The following is a 25,040-nucleotide window of genomic DNA, read 5'->3' as shown; positions in this document are numbered from 1 at the left end:
ATTTTGCATCTCAACAGCCTGATACAGGGTGTTAAAAAAAGTATTTTTATGAACTCATTAATGCCAATCAAAACTCCATCCTGAATGTGAATATTTACAGAATCACTGAGTTGCTTTTGTATTTTTGAGTAATGCATCTATTTATATGTGATTACAGAAAAGCTAAAGTTAATCCACTGAAAAATGAAACTTTGGGGGTGAAAGTGGATGTATAATAAATTGCATTTAATCCTTATTTCTTTTAATTGTCACACAACTACAAATATCTCTGCATTATCAGTTCATTTTGGTGTAGCATAGACCATTTTAATAGAGTTTTAAACATTTTACAAATCCCTCACATTTACTCACATAAAGGTGCGTTAATAGTAAAAGTGGAGACTGTCTTCCATACTATGCAGCTAAAACACCTCATGTTTGTATGGTAAATGTCTCCTCTTGTGCTCCCTGGTCCTTCTTTGATCAGGTTGTAGCAAACAAGCCACAAGAGAAGGCATTGTTTTCATGTAGTCTGGGTTAGATAATCACTGATAAAAGAAACAAGTCTAAAGTTTAAACCAAGCATTTCCAACAGCTCATGAGAAACATTCTGTGAAAAAATAAAATAAAATAAAATCCTAATTTGGTGCAGACTTTGAGCTTTCATGGGGTGATGGATTAAACAAAAAATAATATTAGGTGAAAGGGAAAGACCACTGATTCATTTTTAGCTTGGGAATTTTTATTACTTTTGATTGAACTGTATAAACATCAATTGGATGCAAGGGATTGGAGCAAAGACGTCGAACAACTAGAAGGATCATAAGGTGATCCAGAAGTAGCTGTGGGAATCTGGCTCCTCTGAGATAAGTGAAAGCATGAGTGGTTGTGTGGGCTTTAACATGATGACGCTCAGAGCTCTTTCCCCCCTGGAGAATAATGGGCTGAAAAGTGGAGACACTGAACACAAGCAGAGACTCACAGAGAGCAGCACGGCGGTTTCCTAAGCAGCGGCGTCTCCCTCTCTGTACGCACAATGAATATTTTCTTCAACTTGAGGGGGAATATAGTGAGACAAGCAGCAGAAGAAAGAAATGTTACAGGTATGTTTTTTTTTTATCAAACAAAAATACTTTAAAGTGCGTGTTATCGCGTTTTTACGCCGATTTTTTTCAAGACTTGTGGCTTTAAAACTATTAGGCTACTACATAATACAGATACAGAAAATAAGCATTCTTGTGATTTCCGAGTTGCTTTGGAGTTGGGAATGTCTTCGGATTTAACATTTTTAAGGTTCCATTTTTTACGCAGTCATATTTCTACATTTAGAACCGGAGTTGCATTTTCCTCCTTTACCACCAGATGACTCTGATTGATGTGAATTTAATGCAACATTTCACTGTTTACAGGAAATAGAAGAAAAAATATGCAAACAATTAGATGCAAATTGAATGCATTACCTGGGGATTGTTAACTCATATATGTACAGCAATAGGCTCAGACATTCAACTACAATTCCTCGGGTCCATTTCAGTATAAAACGCAGCAGTTTTCTCAGCAGTTAATGTTTTGTCTCAATATTGTCCAGTAGATGGCGAGACTCCAGCTGGGGACTTCAGGTTGAGAAATCAGCAGCTTTAACCCTGCTGCTGTGACTGATCAAAAGAAGAAAAGATGCTGATGCTGCTATGGAGGCATGAAAACCGGGAGGACAACCCGCTTACATGACGTCCTTATTTTAGATCCAGATGCATCATGGCAGAGGATTGCAGGGGAGAAAGCCCAGAGATGAGTCTATGCTTGCAGCTGCTTTTTTAGATCAAGCGTTTTTGTTATGTAAGCGCGACTGAGAACTGTCATTCTGAAGAATAGGAGATCATTAAGTTTTTAACCGACAAGATGCGGACTACAAATAGCGTTAGTTTGCATGCATCATCCTTCTGCTAATATTGATGCAAGGAAAGTTGCTGCTAGTATTGATATTTAGGATTGGATAGAGGGGGCAGGTGTGCAGGTAAATAACAAATTAGGACGCGCGTTAGTCTTCAGTGCTGAGTTTTGGGATTTATTTTCAACTATAACCAAACCTTCTTATGCACCATCCGGATTGGAGGTAACTGAGTGAAGGAGCTGATTGAACCGAACTATCAGACGTGTTGTTGTTGTTGGGTTTAATGAACCCTGATGTTTAAGGTAAATCTGGTGGACAGCGATCTGGAGCTGAATTCCCTCCCCCAGCCTCAGCCATCTCACCTGTCCCTGCTCAGGGGGGGTTCAACACTCACTTGGATTTACTGATGGGAGACAGACTGTGTTGCCATGGCAGAGGTGTAAGCACAGTTTGTCAGTTTAAGCCAAAACTGTGTTTAGGATGATGGGACCTCGGACAGAAACGGGGACGCATTTAGGTAAACGGATTTCCCTTAACAGTTTAATTACTTTTTTATTGTTGTTTTAATTGTTTTACTCTGTGGAGGTTCTAGACCAAATGGACCAAGGGGCCATGAGGGGGCCAGTGTGTTTTCATGGGGGCACAGAAGAGCATAAAGCAAAAAAACAGGGCAAGGGATTCAAATAAGATAGCTGCATGAAGTTAGGTTTCTATTCAATTAGGTTTAATTAAATTCTGTCTTCCAACTGAAAATATTTATTTTTGGCTTGAAAATGTTTATTTGGATTATCATTAAAATCTAAATAAAATTCTCTTAACTTAGCAAAAAAGCAACTTATTTGGAATATTAGGTCAATATACATTTATAATTTAGGAATTTAACATATTTTTTTTAACTTAATTTAAGTTGAAATTACAGTTTTATATAGATTCAGAATTAGAAATCAAGTAAAGCTTATAAATTCCACTGGGTATTTTCTTTAATTTGTTTTGAAAAAAACATTAAGCAGATGAAAATTGGGAGCCTATCTCAACACTACTGAAGCTATCACCTTATTGTTTTTAAACAATTAGAATATTAGTGAATTTTTTTAACAAAGGATCCAAAGGACCTATCGGTAACCATGTCTCTTCCAGTGCATATCATCAGTTGAATTTCTTTTAGTATTATGTCTTCAGTATAGGGGCCATAACAGGGTCCAGGACATGATCTACAGGGGCACTGGCCCCTGTTGGCCCCTGTCTAGAACCACCCATGGTTTTACTATCAATTGGCCAAATGAAGTGCCATGGTAACATTGCACAAGGTGCACTGCAAAAACTATCTAAAACTAACTAGAAATAAGTCAATTCTTAAATGAAGTGTATTCACACCTAATTAGAGTAGGAAAATAAGATGGTCTGCCAATGGAATGATGATTTTTACTCCTAGAACATGATGATTACATGATATAAGACAATGCAATTACTTTTTCTCATTTTAAATGTTAATTGTCTTTTTCCATTGGCAGAGTGTCTCACTTAACTCCACAATTCAAGAAAAAAATGCACTTATTTTAAGAATAAATGATGTTTTCTGCTGTGTAAGAAGCTTTTTGTATTAACCTGTCTGCTTGTCACTGATGTGATGGTGTTGAGCTTGTAACTCTTCTTTTTTCGTTTAGTTTTCTCCTTTCAGTTGTGGTTAGGTTTGTAGTTCTCAAAGTTGTATTCATTTAAATAAATTAAGAGAATAGTCTGTTTTTATTAATTAGAATACTGCTAAAAAGTGCATTTATTTCAGTAAATCTATGGGTGAAAAAGGTTATAAAGATTACTTAGACATATGACTATTATAATATTTCGCTTACAGCAAATGAAAACAAAGTGTTTAAAATTAAAATCTTACATAAGACCAATTAAAATCCATAATTACACAAGAAAGTACTTTGAAAACCTGCTTTATAGATTTTTTGTTTTGTTTTGGGTTTTTTTTTGTTACTGAGTGGTATCTTGGAGACTTAACAGGTGTACTACCATTGGATTTAAAAGCCCCCTGTCTGTAATGCATTGCTGCATTGTTTAACCATGAGTGATAAAAATAATGATAATAAAAAAACACTAAAAATGATTATGTTATTCAAGTAGAAATTCCTTCTTCTATTCAGAGAAACAATTTGACAACGGTTTTTTTTTTCTGTTTAAGCAGTCCCATTTTTAATTGTGAACAAAGGTGTCTGATTTTACTTTTAAAATAATTTTAGAAAATTAAAGAAAATCCATCTATTGTCACTTCCAAATGCGACCAGATTATTAGCTCTTCAGTTCCCAGAGAATGTGTATGTAAATATATATTCATGTCTTCAACTATAAATGTGAAGCTATTCTTGATTTATTTTGTTGCATATTTTGAGGCAAAAATAAGTCTCAAAGCTGCACTGTATATTGATGATCATTCAAGGTATTTACCATTATGTCCCAGCATGTTAATCTTATATGTATTTGGAACAGGAAGATAATAAAAGTCTACAAGAAATATAGTGTACTGCAGGTAAATGTTTTTACTCTTAGTGTTCTTAAAATACATAGATGCAGCCAGAAACATATATATATAGAATTTTAATATCAATCCATTTTATTCCATACATGAAGTGGAAAAGTAAAGGGGAGGGCCTATTCATTGTCACAAACTGCCTCATCCAACCGGTAAGCATTCAAGGATTGCCTGTTTTATTCCCCTTACAGTAGATACACAGATGATTTCACCATATCTAAATTTGTCTTCTACTCGTCTGTGCTTTTATTGCTCTATTCCACATCAGCACGTATTTGTCGTCTTCCCTTTCCCTTCTCTCTGTCAGTGTTTGTCCAGGTGTTTGCCATGGCTGATAACAGAGAGCATGTCTGCTGCTATTAGCCCACTGATTAGCCCACACTATGACCACCCAGGAACTCATCCACACAGAGTACACAAATTGGAATTATCCACTTACTGTTTGTTTAGTTTAAGTATAGACTGCAAACATTCTTAGTAGCAATCAAAAAACACATGCATGAATTTCTCTCAATAAGTCTGATATGACAGAGCTCATATTTATCTATTAGATATACTGTACTGTTTAAATGCATTAGAAATATTTCTATTTCATATATTTGTTTCCTGTTTTTGAATTTATTTCACTGTCCCTATTTGCTTCATAAGCATAAGATAGGCGTAAAATCACTTTGAAATGAGGATTCCATACTCATACTCTAGGGTTGGTTTAATAAACATATACTCTGTAGATATTGGCCTCTGGTATTGTTACTCCACCTTTTGTGAATGTACACGATTGCGACCATACAATTGCATTACTACATATTAGTGCACTCCTTCCTATTTTTAGGAAAGCTAATCTAAAAGAGTGGTGACTTAACTTTGGGAAGTCTTAAGCTGATAAATAAGCACCTTATGCAATATTGTTGAAGTAGTGAATTTTCAATAAGTGCCTTAAATCCTCCTGCTGATGTTACTCCTTTCTCTCTTTCTCCAAACCCCCCCCCCCCCCCCCCCCCCCCCCCCCCCCCAACACACACAAGAAGGAATCATGAGTCCTCCACATCGATCATCAAGTTCCCATGGAGACAGGTAATTGTATGAAATTTCCTAATATTTGGCTCTTGGTGACAAGGATGACATTGTTGGTGCCTCTCGACTCCTGAAAGAAAAAGCCACATTGGTCACAGAAATAACTTGAATGAAAAGTTACAATTAATAAAAAAAATATATGAAAATTAACAAATCAAAATCAAACATTACTTTTCATTCATGCTTCAACAAATTGAGTTTAGAAAATAAAGCGAAGTAAGATGCCTGGAAAAGTGCAATGGTACCCTTAACTTAATGTTTTGTTGCACAACATTTGGAGGTAATCACTGCTACAAAAATATTCCTGTAACTGTTAATGTGACTTTTAGTCCATTCATTTTTATCCCATCTGTGTTTCAAGAGTTTATTCTTTGAAGTCAAGTTTGAAGTTCTTATGAAACATGGATGAAAACAATGTCTTGACTTTCATTTCTTCATTCTGATAGAATTGTTATGTATCAGAATCAGAATAAAGTTTATTGCCAAGTAGGTTTGCACTTACAATAAGGTTTGTACTTAGAAAAAAATAAAATAAAATGGTTAAAAAAATCTATTGTTATTTTTGTCAGATATACAGTATGTTATTCTTGTGACCATTGTGGGCTTTTCTGTCGTTAAACAAGAGGCAGCAACAATTTTGTTCATGTGTGTAAGAAATACTTACAAATATCACTGTTTGAAGACAAGGCTATACACTGTATTTTAAGTTGGTTGTTTTAGTGTCTTTCTGCTAATTTTTTTTTTAATTCTTACAGAGTCTACTTTGATGGTAGAGGGGTAATTTTTTATAATCTTAATATACATTTTTCTAAATGTTATATTCGATAAAAAGTCGAATAACTAAATCTGTATCTTTGTTTTTGGCGTTTATTAATCAAAGTTTTATAGAACAGTATGTTTTTCTTCAGAAACATCCTACTGTTCCACATTAGTGTGAGCATTTATAGCTATTTAACCATATTATTCTGAAAATGTGAACACAGCAGCCAACAAAAAAAAACTTAAAAAGTTTAGTTGGATTAAAATGTGACAGTTTAAAAAAAAGTAGAGCTTAAATGTAAGTTGGAATGAAAATAGAAAATATGTATTTAAAAATCCTTTATGCTGTTAACCCAACATGAAATCCATTGCAACCAATTGCTTCTAGAATTTACTCAATTTGTGCAACAGTCTTTCTGTGTGTAATTTAATCTCCATTTTAATACAAGTGTTTTGCAAAGGCATCAGGGATATTTTAGAGAACATTTGTGAATAAACAGCATCATCAAGAACAAGGAACACATCAGACAGGTAAGGGATAAAGTAATAGCAAAGTTTTAAACACCTTGCAAAGCACTTTTAAAATCTTATTAACAAAAAAAACTGTACTGAAAAATTAAAAACATACCAAGACATCAACTTAAGAGGAGCTGATAAGATCAACAGCACAGAAAGGAAAAAAATCTATTAGCCGGACGACCATTAGCTGTGGACAACTCTGACTTAACCTCTATGGGAGAGGGTCACAAAGGAAGACATTGTTGTAAGCAAGTTAAAAGTTTTGTTTTTGCCAAGTCATGTAGAACACTGCTTGCATAGAAAAAACATCATAAAGCGTTTTACAAAAACAAAAAAATATAATACATATTGAAATCAAGTGGCAATAAATTGAAAATAAGATTACAGATTGAAAAACATCAGCAAAAAGCCTGTTTAAACAACGTGTTTAACAATTTTAAAAGAGTCGATTGGAGACATGAAAGGGAAGAACAAGAAAGCTGGATTATTTCTTCTGGTTTAGCTAAAGTGACCATGTGTCACAGTTTAGAAATGTTCCTTTAATGAAGAAACGAGATTTTACATGCAAGTCAGGGCCCAGGGAAGAACAGAATATTACACCAGAGTGCTGAATGCTGGACTTCGAAGTCCAACAAAATAAAAATAATGAGCCTGATGGAGTTTTATATGTAGTTCAGGACAGAGGTGTCAAGTAACAAAGTACAAATACTTTGCTATATTAATTAGAAATTCTGTCTGGAATAGATATTTTTTAGACAACTTTTGACTTCTACTCCATACATTTTAAAAATAGTATCATTAGTTTTGCTTAATTTAAGCCCATTTTTTCATTTTATATTCTGTTGATATAAAAAATAAATAAATAAAACCCATCAAAATCTTTGTTTCATCAGGATAATGAATTTCTTTGTGGTTGGACTGGGTTCTGCACCAACTTGTTAGCAGAATATGACTTAGACAGATTTATTCGTCATTTTGTTTACACAAGTTTGAAACAGAAAGAAATTTCGTTTGGAACAGAGCTCCGGACAAATTCATCTTTTTAAAAGTGCAGCATCAAAATTAATGTAAATATATATATGTATATATATACGTATATATAAACAGAAATATAAACATATGACTGTAAAATTACAATTCTAACATTTTTTTATATATATATAATGATAAAATATAATAAATCTAATAAAATACAATACAATAACCCATTTTACAAAACATTCAACAGTCTAATGGCAGTGGGGAAGAAACTGTTCTGGAATGTATAATATACCAAATGTAGAATATACCAAACTAAATAATTTTTTCAAGATGATGCAAAGTTAGATTTAACACTTTTGCCACCATTTATAAAACTGAGAAAACTGTATATGAGGAGGTTACCCAGAATTGAAGAAAAAAAATCCTTTAATAGGGTAGTACAATATCCAGTATAAGTTTTAAAGCACTTTTCCTTATTTTTTTTTCCTGCATTATTTTTACTTTTATAAATTGTTTTTCAAAATTGTACTTTAAGAATTCTACTTGAGTAAAAAGCTTAAGTTGATACTCTAACTTCTACAAAAGTATTTTTAAATAGTTGTATGTATACTTCTACTTGAGCACTGAACAATACTTTTGACACGTCTGCTTCAGGAGAATGTATATTCATGGTGAGGCTTAAGTCAGGTGTGTGGCAGCAAGGAGATATTTAAAAGAATGCGCTCCTTGAGGAGAAAGGTTGAGAACCACTTATGTAGAGGACACAGCGATATGTTTGATGTAAAACTAAAATATTAAATATCACATAAGACACAGCTTTGCTGTCATTAAAGATGGTTATAACCGGGTTATGGTTTGATAGAAAGATGGATGTATTCAAAACAGGGCAACCTTAGTAGAAAACCCTACTAAGACTGCAAAACACTTGAGTGCAGTTTGCAAGTTTGCCTTTCAGGAGGACACTAACTCCATAAAAAAAACCAGAACTGCAGTGGAGTGGTCAGGACATTATAGTTCTGTGTAGGGCTGCAACTAACGATTATTTTAAAAATCGATGAATCGGCCGATTATTTTTTCGATTAATCGATGAATCGGACAAAAAAAAAAATTTTATATTAACCTCTTTATTCCAAAATAAACATTTTAGACAGAACAAACAAGCACACAAGTACAGGTTGCTCATTAACTGTACTGGTGCAATATGAAAAATAAATGTTTGTGTAAAAACTACGCAAACTTACATGAGAAATGTAGCTGTACATCCACAAAATATAGGCTACTTTGGTTCATAAAGCGCAAAAAGAGACAGGCATTTTTGTTTTTTAAAGCCCCTAAGGGGTTCAACAATAGGTCCCCCCATTTCAAGAAATGAGTTTTTTTTAGACTAGAAGAGTTCTGCCTTTTAAGACAGGAAAGTATAGCAGTTAAAGTTGCTGCTTGAGAAAATACTGAACCATAGAGATAAAAATAGCCCTGTGATTCAAATTATAAATTGTATTTGGAATAAAAATGAGAGAACTAGGGGTGGTAAAAAAACACATCCTCCAAAGACAGATATTTACATGGGAATGTGGCAGATAATTAATTGACATATTACTGATCTTGCTGGATTTTGTTCTGCTTTACTTCCATAAATTGCAGGATCTTCTTTTCTTTATCTTTGCCAGAAGATTTAAACTTTAAAAGCCTTGCCCTCATAATTTGCAAGTTAATTTATTTAAAGAAAATATAAACGCTGCTTAAACAAATGTAAATGAAATTAAAAGTAAAATAAGTAGCCAACCTTATCCCTGTCTGTAACCTACTAACAAGGTAAGGAAAGCATCAGATGAGCTACCTGAGAAACTAACGTTACGTTTCCCCACTTTAAAACCAAACAAACATGGTTACTCATCCTGCTGATCAGCTCTCTTCACTGCCATCGAAGGCTCCAAAGTGTTTTCTTTTCAGGTGCTGCGTCATAACAGTGGTGCTTCCGTGCCATGTTAATTTCTTTTGAAAAAAGTTGCATGTTATCACTTTTTTCACTTTACAAAGCGCAGGCTATTTTAATTATTGTGATCAATTTGCGCCGTCAATCCCGGCGCATGCGCGCTTCATTTGCAGTCTGGACGCTGAGGGTAAACTCCTCACTAAAATCCTGCGGCTCTGACTGCCGCGCTGAGAGGGATTCCTGTGGGAGAGGGAGAAAGGCGTTGGGATGGGGGAGGCGCCCCACGGCAGGCAAAAGCCGCCAGTGAAACCGTAAAAAGTCGCCAGATTTGTCGCTAGTCGCTTTTTTGAAAAATAGTCGCTGGAGGGGTCTGAAAAGTCGCTGAGTTGGCAACACTGCAACTGCGGCGCTGACTCGCTCCGCCATATTTTTTTTTCTTCCCCCGGATGACGGCGGCGGCGGATGACGCATTAATCGCGCGACACAACTAATCGATGATTAAATTCGTTGCCAACGCTTTTAAAAGTCGATTTTTATCGATTTTATCGATTCGTTGTTGCAGCCCTAGTTCTGTGTCAAACATCCCAGCCACAAACCTAAATTCAATTTTGAATTTGTCTGTAGTTGAAAATGAATGTTAAATTAAGCTTCCCATCTGATGAAACTTAGACTGACAAGTTTTGCAAATGAGAAATTTCTGCCTTACGATATGGAAATCAGGCAGAAATGTACACTAACAGACTGCAGCTGTGATTTCAGTTGGGCTCTACAGAGCATTGACTCTGAGATACTTAATATAAATTCATGCACCACTTTTAAGGCTTTTATATGTTACATTTTTGAAAAGGAATCTATAATTTTTTTGTCACTATGCCGTGTGACAGATAGCACTACTTTATGCCATTCTGACACATTAAATTCTAGTAAGAAACATGGAAATGTGTGAACAGTTAAAGAAAATTAGCACATTTTCAGAGTATGCATACTTATTTAAGGTGCTCTAAATCCTAATTTTCCCATGGAGATTCCAATTATTCTAATTATATCCATTCCACACAATCTCTAACCAAAACCATGATTCTGGGAAGACTCTATAGTTCAAAGAATCAAGCTAAAATGTCACATTTTGTCTGAAAAAGCAGACTTGTTGATGAGGAGATGCTGTTCTGCTTCTTGTTGTTCAGGTCCTCCTCTGAGACCCTGCAGAGAAACAACAGCAGCAACTCCGGTGTTATTCTGGATATCTCGTCTCTTAAGATAGCAGATGTGGATTCAGAGGTGCCTCCTCTTCCACCTCGCTACCGCTTCAGAGATCTCCTACTGGGGGACCAGACATTTCAGAATGATGACAGGTAGCAAGAAAACACCATATTTGTTGTTCTATAGCATGTGATTGCCTGTCAAGAGGAATGTTTGTGTGCCTTCTATGCATGCATGGATTCTTCTGTCTTGGGAAAAAATATTTTAAGTGAAGCCTACTACACAGCAAGTTGTGCTTATCTTTTTATTTATTGTTTTGCTGAATTTTCCATGATGAGTTTTTCTTAGAGACAGTACTAGGACCTTTACTTTTGGTGTTATGTGTGACTGAATTAAAATACAGGCAGTAAACGGAATAATGAGAGTCTTTATTTGAAAATGATCTTACTCTTTTGCAAGTTTGCAACTGCTTTACTTTTAATTAAAAGACATTAACATTTTGAATTGAATTGTTAGACCTTTTTTGGTTTATTTAACCCATACATTGGATATGAAATAGATATGGAAAGAATAGGTTTAAAAAAAGAATCAGTTTGTGGCTAGTTTCAGGATTTTTTTATGTAATATTCCTTTTTAGGGCAAAAAAACATCATTGCCTTCTGGATAGTAAGTGCCACAGTTACTAGCGTGTTTGGAGTCTCCTAAGACTGGGAGGATTTTCGGCTCTTACTGCGGTCAGAAAGCCTGACTAACAGCTGCTGTTTATGACCCATGACAGGAAGAATTAGCCTCAACCACCACTGAGCACTATAGGAGCTCTCCGTGGTGCTGAATTGAAACAAAGCTAAAGAGAAAAAGTGGAAGGCTGCTTAACACTATTATTGTTTTGTGACTTCCAGTTTCATATGAAAATTCAAGGAAAATTTTTACCTCTAGGATTAGTGTGGGCAGGCTTGCATATGCGAGGAGATCAGTTAGTAAAAAAATGCTTAGTTTGCATCCCAGCTGGAAACCTCATTTCATAAAGATGTTGTTGATTGCAGGTGCCAATTTTCTACCTCTCGGTATGATTTGTTCAACATGTCTATTATTATGCTTTTTCATATCTATTGGGATGTCATTGAATCGTGTATCATCTATTAGCTTGTATCATCAAAAGCATTAAGGTGCTTGGTTACTTTATGATTAAGATCTCTATTTATATTTATAACTGTTTCAGACATTTCGGGGCCTATTTTCAATCACCCAGTGGTGTTAGAATACCGCAAAATTGTACTCAAGTAATAGTAGCACTAGTCATCAAGAAAAGGTTCAACTAGGAGTAAAGAAGTACGTGGTAAAAAGTCTTCTCAAGTATAGAGTGATTGATGGATTATAACATCTGATTTATGTCTAGAAATGTTGCCATCAGACAGACTTTTAGGCAAGATCTGGTATTTTAAAGAATGAAATACATTAAAAGATACAAATGAATGATGATGATTACAAAATATAAATTCCTAAAAATGAAAAACTTTCGTTTTTATATTTTCCAACATGAAAACTATTAAATGAAATCTTTGAGTTAGAAATGTATAAATGTTACGATGGGGTATTCAAATTTCAACATTTACTGTTTACTGTGATCTATGAATAGATCAATTTACCTACAGTGGACAGAGCAGCAGGAACATTTACATTGATGATTTACAAGAATAATACCCATGTAAAAAGGAAATAATATGATATGAAAGTAAAACTACTTTTTCTAATTACTCAAGTAAATGTTACTGAATGAATATAGCCAACTCTACACACCTCTGACCATACCTATAACAATTGCATCATATTAAAAATCCTTCTGACTTTATACTGAGAATATATACATCGTTTTTTTTGTTTTTTTTTACTTCCAGGGTAAAATCATTCATTATAAAGTCTTAACAATAAAAAAATAACAGTTATGTTTTTTTATTTAAAAACTGACCAAAGTATCTTTCCATTACTGAAGTTATATAAATGCAGTAAAATCCTGAATGGTTTTAAGATAATGTAATATGTGCAATTTTTACTATGAACGGAAGTCATGGTGTAGTAGTCGTTCCCTATGAGGATTTGGATTCAGTGGTTTATGTCAGGCTTTCTGAGTTGCATCTTATATAAATGAAAAAATAATACAGTATGATATTTTAGTATGAGTTGGAATATTTATAAGTAAATATACAAATTTGTTTACTAGCAGTGCACCTCTCAAGCCCTTTTTTATTATTTGTTTTCAATCTTTTAGTGTCTCTGAGGCCTCTTGTAGTAAATTGTTGACAGTATGTTTACTGTCAGTGTAAGGCCTATTATCTCCATGTGACATCTAGAATGGCATCACATTTGAAAGCCCCTCCCCCACAAGTGGTCATTCTGCTTTCTGAACAAGTCTGGTGATTTCTATGTAGGTTTGATGTTTCCACTAGTGCATACCTGTTTTTTCTTAAGTATAAACAAAAAGATGATAAATAGAATTAAGCTAAAGGTGGATAATCAGATAGATATATCTATATCTCTATCTATCTATCTTTTTTTTTTTTTTTTTTTTTTTACAAATGATTGCAATGAAAAGCTCAGGCATTTATTGGGAATGATTTTTCCATCTATGCTCTGTAACGTATTTTAAATTCAATTACAATAATGGGATTGTTTTGTTCATAAGAATGCTTCCTTCAGTTTTTTCCTGTTTTTGCTGATCACATTGTAGTTGCAAAGGGTAATTAGAGTCTGTTGCTTGGCTACCGACAAATGTATGGTTGAGTGTATGCTGGCATCCATGTGTATGTGTGTGTGGTTGATGCAAGCAAACAGCTATATCATTCTTAGACACTGCCAAGAATTTCATTTTACAGTAGCCATTGTTTCCTTAAATGAATTAACTTGGAGTTTTACATGCCTGTAAGTTCACTTTATTGTAACTTTATGAAATTTATATTTTTCTGCAAGAAAAAATGTGATTTCTGGACTCTGTGTAGAATTGAAAGCAGTGACACTGGACTTGGCTGAAGAAATTTTCTAGTTAATTATTCTTATTCTCGTTGAGTGTAATGCAAATTTACAATTTATTTAATGTCTTATAAATTGTGTAGCTTACAAAAAATGAGAATTAGCTGGCCAATGTGCTCACTGCAGTTTTGTTTCTGATAGTCATCTTAGGTTTTTTGGTCTTAGGCTTCAGGACAAAAACCATTATTAGTCTTAGTCACATTTTAGTAATTACGATATGTGATAGTTTTAGTCGACTAAAACGTAAAAAGGTTTTAGTCTATTTTTAGTCAGTTTTATACTGCAAAAAAAGTTAACCTTTACAATTTTGAATAACAACCAGATTCTTTACCGGACTGAAAGCTCTTGCCTAGATACTATAATTGCTGGGTATACAATACAGCTGTGCACTTCATCATTGCTGTTGGACAAAAAACTTTGATTTATAGAATTGAAATAAACTTTTTTATGAATCAATGCCCTACTTTCTAAAAAAAAAGTGCTCGCGAGAGCTGTGAAAAAAAGCAGATCTAGTTAAACACATCATTAATATAGCAGAAAGATAAGCTAACAAACTACAATAAAGGAATGGTTTTAGACATAACATTTCCATCCCAAAGCAAATACCTTAGGATCTGCTATAAATTATGTATTACACACATCAATAAAATCTTAAAAAAAGCAAAGAAGAAAAACATTTTCCTTCTCCTTTAGCAATTCAGCCTTTATTTCTTCAATTTCCCCCTGTGATACTACTGATGAGGGGTCAAAGTAGATTTAAATACTGAGGGTTTTGATGTAAAAAAAAAAAAAAAATTACAGAGAGAACGTACCTAATTGCCATGTAAATCCATGGCAATCCAGACCTAAATTGAATGAATATGCTAACAAAAATGTTGACATATTCAAAGTAAACATAGAAAATGTTTTTAATAAAAATAAACATTTACATCATGTTTAAAAAGATAGAAACGAAAAGACGCATATCTGCACAAGAACAGCTAGAAAAGCAGTTTGTCAAAGTTTAGCGTGCCGAACCCAACCATTCCGGATTGTTTTCTCCCCTGCCTGCTGCCATGATCCATTTGTGGTCATGCAGAATCTTCAGCGCTGCAGGCCAGGTGGGCTGCTTGACCAAACAAGACACAGCTGCACTGCTAATACTGCTTAGCTCTTCTAACAGAATACAACACGATGCATTTTAAATGTCTGACGAACCATGACTAGCCATGTTTTATTCATCAAAGATCCATGTTTAGCTCGTCCCTTTTCTTTATCGCCATGAAAAAATCGAGCGTCAACGAAGTAGTTTCATCATCATTGACAAAAACAACACTGGCTCACTGGGTGTTGAGGTGAAAATCTAATAGCTTCAAGGTTATCAGGGCTAATTAGGGCTAATGAGTACTAAATAACCAGATAATAATTTCAAAGGGCATTGACAAAAATCAATTAATGTCGACTAAAATAAAAAAAATAATACATCCACCTATGTTATTGCATCTTTATGTTTATAAAATCAGGTCATTGTATGTCTACATGGCCAACACATCATAGCAGTGGCTTGAGGAAAAACCTAAAAATTCTGAAGCTAAATATAATTTCTGGTTTTGAAAAACCTTTAGACTGAAATAACCCATTTTTATTTCATGTTAACTTGTCTATTATCAAAGCATAAGAGTATAGTTTCCACTCTAAACAGGTCGATCACTGAAACTGGATTTTTTTTATCATTCTTTTCATTCATTCATTTCTTTTTAGCACATAGATATTTTTGCAAATTTTATTGTACAGGCCATTTATCATTTACCATGAAAACATTAGCAATGATAAAATGACCACACTAACTTCTCCAACCTTTTAGCAGTGCCATTATGCTTTTTAGAAGCCAGTGTGTCTTTTATAATTGTCTGAAATAACCGAAAGAAAGTTTGTCATCAAGCTCCCTGTGTGGTCTCTTTAAATTTCGATTCTTCAACCACATTCATCTTCATTCCACATCTTTTGGTAAACAATAAAGGATTATAGTTTTCCTTTGTGTGCTTCTACACATGCATAGGCTGAAATCAACTGGTCTCGTTAAAGGTTTCTACAGCTACTTTAGAAACACAACTCATTACACATAGTATAAAAGCAAAATGCTTTAGTGCAGCTGTTGCAAAATTGGGGTCTAGAAATAAAGTGCATACATAAACGGGGCTAAACACAAGCTTAGCTGTGACCTAACCCTCAAAAAGAAAAGCTTAACTTCATATTTCACAATGCTAACTTAGTCCTGTGAAAAAGCTAATCCTTTGTATTATTTCCTTGTTATCTTAAGCAGCTATAGGCCAAAATGGTCTTGTATTTTCTTTGAAATAATTGGTTCTGAAGAAGTTACTACAGCAGTGCAAGCCCCTGACTGCCAGTTGATAGCTAAGTCTTTGTGTGTAGAGATAATGTGTGTTAGCAGTGAGGCTCTGCCAGCTACCTGTCCTTTGGGATCCCTTCTCCCAAGCAGAGGTGGAGATGATTTATATGTGCAGAGAACTTTTGTGGTTGCAAGCTGGCCTTTAAAGAGGTTTCAATCTAATTGCACAGGGCCCATGGTGGAAGTGTTATAGACTGTGGGGGCATCATTCACTGTATCTATAAATTGTGGGCGTTAGTTGTGCTATGAGTAAATCATTCTCAGGTTTTATTGCTTTACTCTGTATGCCTTCATGTTTCCCCATTAGCTGGTAGATTCCTGTTTTTATGCATTTCTTCTCTATCTGCATCAGTTTAGGATCATGTGGCTCTTTTATCTGCTTTTAGGTGTAGATGTTCATGTAGTTAGTAGTTAATACTTTGTAGGTAACAAAGGTGTTTTTGTAAACCTGTGTTTAAAACAACTTACTCATGGGATTTGTATTGATATTTTATCCCCACCCAAGTTTGCATTGAAATGAACAGTTTGTTTCTATGCAAAAATTAAAATTTTTGATTCATTTTTTTTAAGCAAAGAGGAGTCAAATCAGTCAACATCTGAAAAAAAGACAATAGGCCTCTTTAGCTATCATTTAAAACATCCTGAACATATTTGTAAGTTAAACAGTTACACAAAATCCAATGTATTTTATTCTATTCTATGTGAATCACATATTCTATGTGATTGACCAACACAAACCAGTGCCTCTTTAAAGTTTACAGAAATGCACAGACTGAACATGCAAACTTTTTTGTTATATTCATTTGAGATTAGATTATCCTAATGATTGTCTATTTAACAGATTATGTTATTAAGATTGTCCAAATTCCATAACTATGAAGCTGTCGTCCAGCACATTTTTAGAATGTGTTTTTGAAACGTTAATGTATTGGAAAACAAACAAAATAATTTTTATAACTGACTTTCTTTCTACTAAGGTGTTCAAAATGGAATGCAAATCTGTTCACTTCAAAAACACTTCAGCACATTATAGACCTTGATCACATGTGATGTCTCAGAAGACTCTCCCCTAGAAAATGCAAAGAAACATGTTTGAATTGTTAATATTTTTCCCTCCTGGGCGCAGTATAACAGTCTCTGCGATCACATGTTTATTGACCTGCATGCCTAATGAAATCACTGTCGGGTGTCTTCAGTTTCATTCTGAACGCAGTTGATGGAAAAAAGTGAGATGGTGGAGAGACAACAATCGGCAACAATGGAATGGCCTGTCGACACACAACTAAGATTGAATTTACCAAGCCTAACAATTCAGTTATGTTGGTTTTTTTTTTTTTTTTTTTTTTTTTTTCTTCTGGAAAATTCTTTAGTGTTTGTACAAGATAATTTTTGGAACTTACAAAAATGAACATCACAAATCACACAGCCTCCCCCGAGCAAACGTGAGTCTTGATAATGACTCCTGTTCTGGCAAGAGAAACACAGAGACCTCTTGTGAGGCACAGCAATGCAGAAACAAACATTAAATGTAATGCTTCTCAGATTTCCAGGGAGACATCTGAACAATAACTAAACTTTTTTCCCAGTTGAAGAATATGCTAGCTGAAAAGGTGACCAAGAGGATGAGAGAAAACGGAAAGAGATGTCACACAGTAGCGCGCTGTTTATGGCTGTAATTTAGTCTAGAAAGGTTCAATGATTTGGTTCTAAACTGGCATCTATTCTTGCTTTTATTCGAAATTTGTTGAACAATGGTTACCAATAATGTTAAGATTAAGTTATATGGATCACTAACTGCTAGTGTTGTTGGTAGGTGTGTAGTTAGAGCCTGGAGATTGACGTAAATGAACGATAAAATGCATGATGACCGTTCAGACAGCAGAAGCTTTGAAAAATATCCAATACGTACCTGACTTACTAACACATATGGAAGTTACACAACTGAATTTGGGGGGGATGAAGCAATCAGAATTGAGCTGCTATACAATGAAAAATAGATAATATCAATTTCCAAACTTATTTATGTTACTTCTAAATCATTGTTCTGCGGATCCAGAAAAAACAGAAGCATTATTTAATGCAAAAATTTAGACTTCTTTGTCTAGTGTTGTTTCTAGTTCGGAGCCTGTTATCCAATCTGATTGTTAAACGGATTAAATCCTCCAAACTAGTTGGTTCATCGATCGTGGCTAGTTCATCCTTGATGTTTTCATTTAAGGCCTTAAAATAAGCACTTTTGAGTGCACATTCGTTCCAACCTGAGGCTGCGGCTTTGACCCGGAAGTCGATTGAGAACTCAGCCACTGTAGAATTTCCCTGTCTTAAATCTAGCAGGGCTCGGAATTCAAAAGTTTTATCTAAGTCGTGGTTAAATACTTGGGAAAACTCAGATATGAACTCGGAAAAAGTACAAGAAAAACTGGATTCGGAAGAGAACCTTGCCTCCGCCCATTCAAGGGCTCGTCCAGAGAGATGAGAAAGAATGAATGATATTTTCTTTCTATCATTTGGAAAACTGCCAGGAGAATGCTCAAAAAGTAATCGACATTGGAACAAAAATCCCTTACAATCTTTTGGGTTACCTGAAAATCTTTCAGGCGGACTAGGACGGAAATCAGGAGGTGACGTCACTGCCGGTGACCTCGGAGGCGGAAGTGGATCCGGAACTGGACGTACCGCTGGCGTGGCGTTAGCATTACCCATGTAGCTGGCATACATTTGTAGCATTTGGTTCTGATGTTCAATCTTTGTGTGTAACTCACGGAGGGTATGCGCATGTCCAAGGATCTGAGCGTCCTGTTCCTCAAGCCTCCTCCGGAGGTGATCTGCTGGGCTTTGTGTTTGGCCGCAGTGTTCTGTCATGATGGGTTTAAGGTTCTTAGCCCACAAGCGGAACACAACGGAGGCTGGGTAAAAGTTTAACAGAGTTTATTGAAAGTTTCAACAACACAAGATATTGTACTGGTTCTGGAACTGGTCCGGGCAGGTTCACTGAAGTCTGCAGAGATGATAGTTTGGTTAGTGGAGCAGGCAGATGAGTTATGAGTTCTTGCTTATTCAGATTCTACCTTGACTGAGTCCAGGCTTCTCTTTGAGAGAGAGGGAACTGTTGGGTCCAGAGACTGTTGGTTCAGCAGAGGATACGACCAGCTGCAGCGTCTAACTTCTGACTTTGAATGGCAGACCTTGATCTGAGTTTCCAGCTCTTCACCAAGAGCAGCAGGGGAATCCACATAGGAATCTTCCGGTTTGGCTCACTAGGGCAGATTGGCAGGTTAAGCTCACCCAGAGCTTCAGGCTAGAGACAGGTTTCCTGTGAGGCAAAAACAGAGAAGAGTTAGAATCTGATCTCTCAACAGAGACAACTAGATTCTTTCAGTTTCAGAGGCTCAGGTTGCTAACCAAACTAAGGTCAACACTGCGGTGTCGAAGGAAGGTCTGGCAGCTGGTTATAAAGGAGAGGTCTCCTGATGAGTAGATGCGTCTCAGGTGTGCTGGAAAGCTCCAGCTCCAGGAGACCCACGGCGCACTCTGCTGGAGGAAGGTGGTACAGCTCCAGATCCCAACAGCTAGTTGTAGTTGGTTGCCAGCTCTGTCTTTTCAGGGCAGCCACCCATCACCCTTGCTTTTTTGGATATATTCCTTCGTTAGTTCTCTCTGGCTCCTTTGTAGAGCTGTGAATATTGCCTCCTTGGCACCAGTCATCCTGCTATCACCTGTTTGCTCTTTCCCATCTTATTACCCCTGTGCCCAAAGATTTGGAGAATACATCCAGAATATATATGTTTCCAACCAACTCAGTCAAACTAAGCAACTACAATTATTTAGTTTGTTTATATCACTGTGCTAAGCAGCTGAATAAATCATGGTGATGATGTGGACCAATTAAATGAGTATATTCTCTATCTTAGGCTAATCTAAAATCTATACCCTACTCAGATTGATAGAGTACTACTCATCATCACTTGACAAGATAGGTGATGCAGACCTTGCAGAAGCCATTTTATGCTATGATGGCCTTGTATTGTTGAAGAAGGGAAAAGCGATGGGGAAGCGGTTCATAGTGCTGTATTCTGCAGTCTGACCTATAAAAGTTGCCAAAGATCACTTACCGCAACTTTAAAACTTGTCCGTATGCCTACTGAATATCAGTTTCTTTCTATTTTTTTTTTTCGTATACCAATTCATGCTTTGTTAGTAAACGTTTTCCTTCCAACTTCTGCCATGGCAGGCACTGCATCTGATGTAATCAGTTTCATTAGTGCTAAGCCACAGACACAACATCCAAATGCATATCATTTGTGGCAATAACTGGTGATTTTAATCACACTTTACTGTCTGCTGCACTGCCAAAGTTCCAGCTAGTGTACCAGAGAAAACCAAAACTTTGGACTTTTTCATCTTTTCCATCTTTTCCATCTTTTTCCGCTTATCTGGGGTCAGGTCGTGGGATTGGCAGCTTCAGTAGGGAGGCCCAGACGTCCCTCTCCCCATCCACTTTGGCCAGCTCCTCCAAGGGAATCTAAGGCGCTCCAAGGCCAGCTGAGAAACATCTTCCCTCCAGCGTGTCCTGGGTCTCCCCCTTTGGACTTGTTTTATGCAAATGTTAAGGACTTCTACATCTCTGAAGTAAGCCCTCCTCTTGGGAAATAAGATCACAATGTTAGTATAAGCCACTTTATCAGAGATAACCTGCATTAAAAAGAACTGTAAGAAAATGGTCACAGGAACCTTAGGAAGCCCTGGAAGGTTGTTTTTATGCAAAAGACTGGGATGCACTGTGTCAGCCAAATGGAGAGGACATCAATGCATTAACCGAGTGTGTGACCAACTACATTAACTTCTCTGTAGATAACATAATCCCTACCAGAACAGTGACATGCTTTCCAAATAATAAACCATGGATCACAAGTGATCTGAAGCAACTGCTCAACAAGAAAAAACAAGCCTTTAAGAAGGGAGACAGGGAATTAATGAGGCGTATACAGAAGCAACTTAAGGTCAAGATAAGAGAAAGCAAGGAGGCATACAGGAAGGCTGGAAACCAAACCCCATTAGAACAATTTCAGAGATGTGTGGTCAGGGATGAAGAAGATCAAAGGCTTCAAGCAGAAGAAGGATCAGTCAGAAGGAAGTCCGGACAGAGCCAATGAACTGAAAACATTCAAAAGATTCATTTCAGGAACAAGCTCAGCATCTTTCTCTCCTGCCCACAGTCACATGGACATTCTGCCCTTCTCTGTTATTGACTATCCTGTTTCTATTAGTTTGTTATTAGCCAGATAAGAAGAAGCTGCTCCCTTCAGCTTTCACCTGTCTATCTCTCATGGATGAAATTTTGATTTCAGACCTGGGGGGGACGGAACTTGTTTTTAATATATAATAACTAATAATATTAACTAACTTCAGGGTGCTTGACCATCCAGTCACAGACCCGATTCAGTGGTGCATCAGATCAATGTAAAGTGAGCTTCTCAGGAATGACAGTGGTGACAGCCAATCAGGAGCTTGTGGGCGGTCTAGACTCAGGGAAGCAGGCTTCAGCTTCAGCTGCAGTTTTCCGCTTGGTCCTATTACTCGATTAGTGTACTGGAGCATAACATTGTTTTGGACAGCAAAAAGTGCAGGGGACCAAAACAGGCGTGAACAAGGTCCGGGGACATGTCCCACCTGCACCCACCAAGATTACATCCATGCTATCTCTAGAAGTCAAGTATAGAGGTAAGCAGTTCCTGATGGTATCATCCCAATAGTCCTGAAGGCCTGTGCAGAGGAACTCTGTGGTATTTTACAGCACTTCTTCACCCTTAGTCCAGTCCCAATCCCAAAGAGGACTCGGCCAACTGTCCTTAGTGACAATAAACCTGTTGCTGTAACACTGAGGATCATTTTCTTTGATTTCTCCAGCACATTTAATACAATTCAGCCTGACTTACTCTCATGAAGCTTTAGGTGGATGCATCAATGATTGCCTGGATCAACACATGTTTCCATGCAATAGACTTTGTTAGTAGACCTTCTATCCTGCTGGAATCGGTGACATTTTGCACCGCTGTCTTTGTTTTATTTAATGTGGAAATGAGAGTATACTTTGAAAGTGTGTGTGTGTGGGGAGGGTGATATCACTCTTCTAGATTGTCATTAGCATAAGAGTTAGATTTTAGAGGGGCTGTACTGACAACTTGATTGTGTGGGAGCTGAAGAGGAACAATCAAGCTGAAGCTATGTGTCTGACAAGTAATTGGTGTGTCGGAGCGTGGGTGTGTGTGAGAGGGAGTATTGTCTACACAGGTGTGTAGATTCCAACTGTGGGTGTATTTCTTGCTGTCATTTATAAAGGAGGGGATCTTTTTTAAGGATAAGAAAGAAAAAAGGCTCGTCATACAGGGGGATATCTTAGTTTTCAATATGATTAAATTTAGATGAGACTTTTTTTATTGTCTCAAAAGTTGAAACTCATATAGACACAGAATGATAAGTGTATGATTTGTATTTGAAACATGAAAACAAAACATTAGTGGCCTGATCTTCAAAAGGTTTGTAGGTATTAAAAAATTTGTTTGTTTGCACAACTCAACTGCACCTGCAATATTAAATTTTTTTCTTGCACTTTTAAAGATCCAATGCAAACTCACGCATGTACATGTTTGGACTGCAATAAATAATGATACTAGAATAACTTGCATTTGCTATAAAGCCTCCATTTCCTCTCCAAACTATCTGGGAGTTTTCTCACCTATTAAACACAGGGTGCTGGCTGAAGCATGATAAACAGAGTTAACACTTTTAATTGGTCCTTTAATCAACTCTTAATAGCATCTTGAGTGTCAAAATGTGGCATTTGAAAGCAAGAACAAGTTAATGTTGTAGTTGCTAACACCCAACAGCTATTCTGGTCTATCTCTTGCAGTGCCTTTACAGGTTTATGAATTTTAACATAAAAATCAGCAGATATATCTTACATGGAACAAGATATATGTGATTTAAACTTGCTGACACACATTTCTGTTGAGAATATAAATAAAAAATGGCAAGTTAGAGCAAGGTGGGAGGCTTATTGACTCTGTCAGACTGTTAGCCAGACTCATACATGCAAACAAAATTTCATTAGACAATAGTCAGACACTGATGGCAGCATCTGTTTGTTTGTAGCCATTCTTTAGCAGAGGACTACTGGGACTCAGTGCCTCCATTATTTCCATCTCACTGTGTTTATTAAGGGGGAGATCACATGGAACAAAGACGAACGGAGGGATGAGTAGCAGTTTATACCTAAACCTGTAAGAACCTGTCTGGGATTATGTTATGAAAAAGGAAGGAGAGCAGGAACAGATATAACAGTTGACTTAAGTTATAAAAAATCAAATATATTGGGGGAATTGAGAACCTAATTTTATGCAGAAAATGCTCACAACTAAAGCTTAAATCAAAATAAAGAGGACAGCGGAAAATGTTTAAATCCTTGTTGATTCTTTTGGGTTTCTATTACTTTTCTAGTTCTTAACTGAATCTCATCAAATGTCATCTAAAATATTTGGTGTTTTTCATAAAGTATTTGTTGTTCCTGGTTACTTTCTTTCTGCTGTGGGGCTACTAGAGCTTGCAGTTCAGACCATAGGTGGCATTAGTCATCACCATTAGCACAGAGTGGGTGGGCGACACTTTAAGTCCTTGAGACTTGTTCTTATCAGCTGCCTAATGGCTGTGTCTTAAACATGTTGTTAGTGCATGGGTTATTATTGTTACTGATGTGAAACAATAACCCCCCCCCAACAAAAAAAAAGTAAATTTTACAGTAGGCCCTATGTTTGTTTTTTTAGATTATTATAGAATTGAGTACGAATTTAGTCAGTCTGTTGTTGGGAACATAAACTGAGAAGTAATCTAAGGCATTTAATACTGTCAAGTTGTGGAAAATGTCAATTTTAGTTCTTTTTGTTGGGCTTTATGTCTCCCAAAGGTCTACGTGTGAATTCATCTAGACATAACTGGGCTCAAGAAATTGCCCCAGGGAAATAACACACATGAAAAGGTAAATTAAAGGTGGAACACAAAGGGGATCAGGGGAGAGACTCTGAGAAAAAAGGAAAAAATATAAATATATGTACCCTACAGAATTAGTTCTCATCTGGGCCCTTACCCCACTTTGGTGGAAATCTCATGTGTTTAATATCAGACACCCATATTTTGTCCAAGCCACACAGTTTTTTTTTTTTTTTTTTTTTTACCACCAAAGCAATTAGGAAATTGTTTCATAATCACAATTTCATTCTGCTTTGCTGGTTATGGATTTGCAGCATAATGTTAGAAAAAAAAGCCCAGCAGCATCCTTCTACAGGTATACTGATCGCTCAGCTACTATCTGTCAGGTACTGCATGTGTTTTTCACCTTCTATGTAAGGTAACTGGTCATGGCTGAGGCAAGGAACATCTAAACCTTCTGAAGAGGCTAAAAAGAAACATGAAAGGTATCACACACAAAGAAAAACAAGAGTCGATCTTGGAAAGGAGTCTGTTCGTTGGTGCAGGCTGAAAGTAGAAGCCGAGTGTAAAAGTGATTCTCTTTTCCCAACTTTATTATTAGACTGTTAGTTAACACTTTGCTCCTTGTATACAGTGATATTATCTTTGTTATTGTTGTCGATATTTAGTAGAAGCAAAATATGGCTAGCAGGCAACAAACAAACTCTAACCGTCCAACCCAGTTCCTGAAGCTTTCCAGAGACCACCTTTATTTTAACTCAGGTTTAACTGAAAT

The 25,040-nt window shown here is 36.2% G+C and overlaps 1 protein-coding gene across 13 annotated transcripts in view; it reads left to right on the top strand.

Annotated features, from left to right (window-relative positions):
• Positions 1-908: 908 nt before the first annotated feature.
• si:dkey-21e5.1 (potassium channel subfamily T member 1) overlaps positions 909-25,040 on the top strand; it is a 116,048-nt gene continuing 91,916 nt past the window's right edge. For 6 of the 13 annotated variants that reach the window (XM_038300297.1, XM_038300322.1, XM_038300329.1 and 3 more), the window contains exons 1-3: positions 910-1,082; positions 5,429-5,477; positions 10,854-11,021. In XM_038300297.1, the coding sequence (XP_038156225.1) occupies positions 1,016-1,082; positions 5,429-5,477; positions 10,854-11,021 (284 nt within the window). In that variant the 5' untranslated portion in view covers positions 910-1,015. Of the gene's footprint in view, positions 1,083-5,428; positions 5,478-10,853; positions 11,022-25,040 lie in introns of all 13 variants that reach the window. The other 7 variants (XM_038300374.1, XM_038300367.1, XM_038300283.1 and 4 more) reach the window with 2 other exon arrangements.

The sequence above is a fragment of the Cyprinodon tularosa genome, unplaced genomic scaffold (assembly GCF_016077235.1).
Source record: "Cyprinodon tularosa strain WSP-4 unplaced genomic scaffold, ASM1607723v1 ctg112, whole genome shotgun sequence".
NCBI lineage: Eukaryota > Metazoa > Chordata > Actinopteri > Cyprinodontiformes > Cyprinodontidae > Cyprinodon > Cyprinodon tularosa.
The sequence above is the reverse complement of the archived record's forward strand: the minus strand, read 5'-3'. Positions and strand labels throughout refer to the sequence as shown.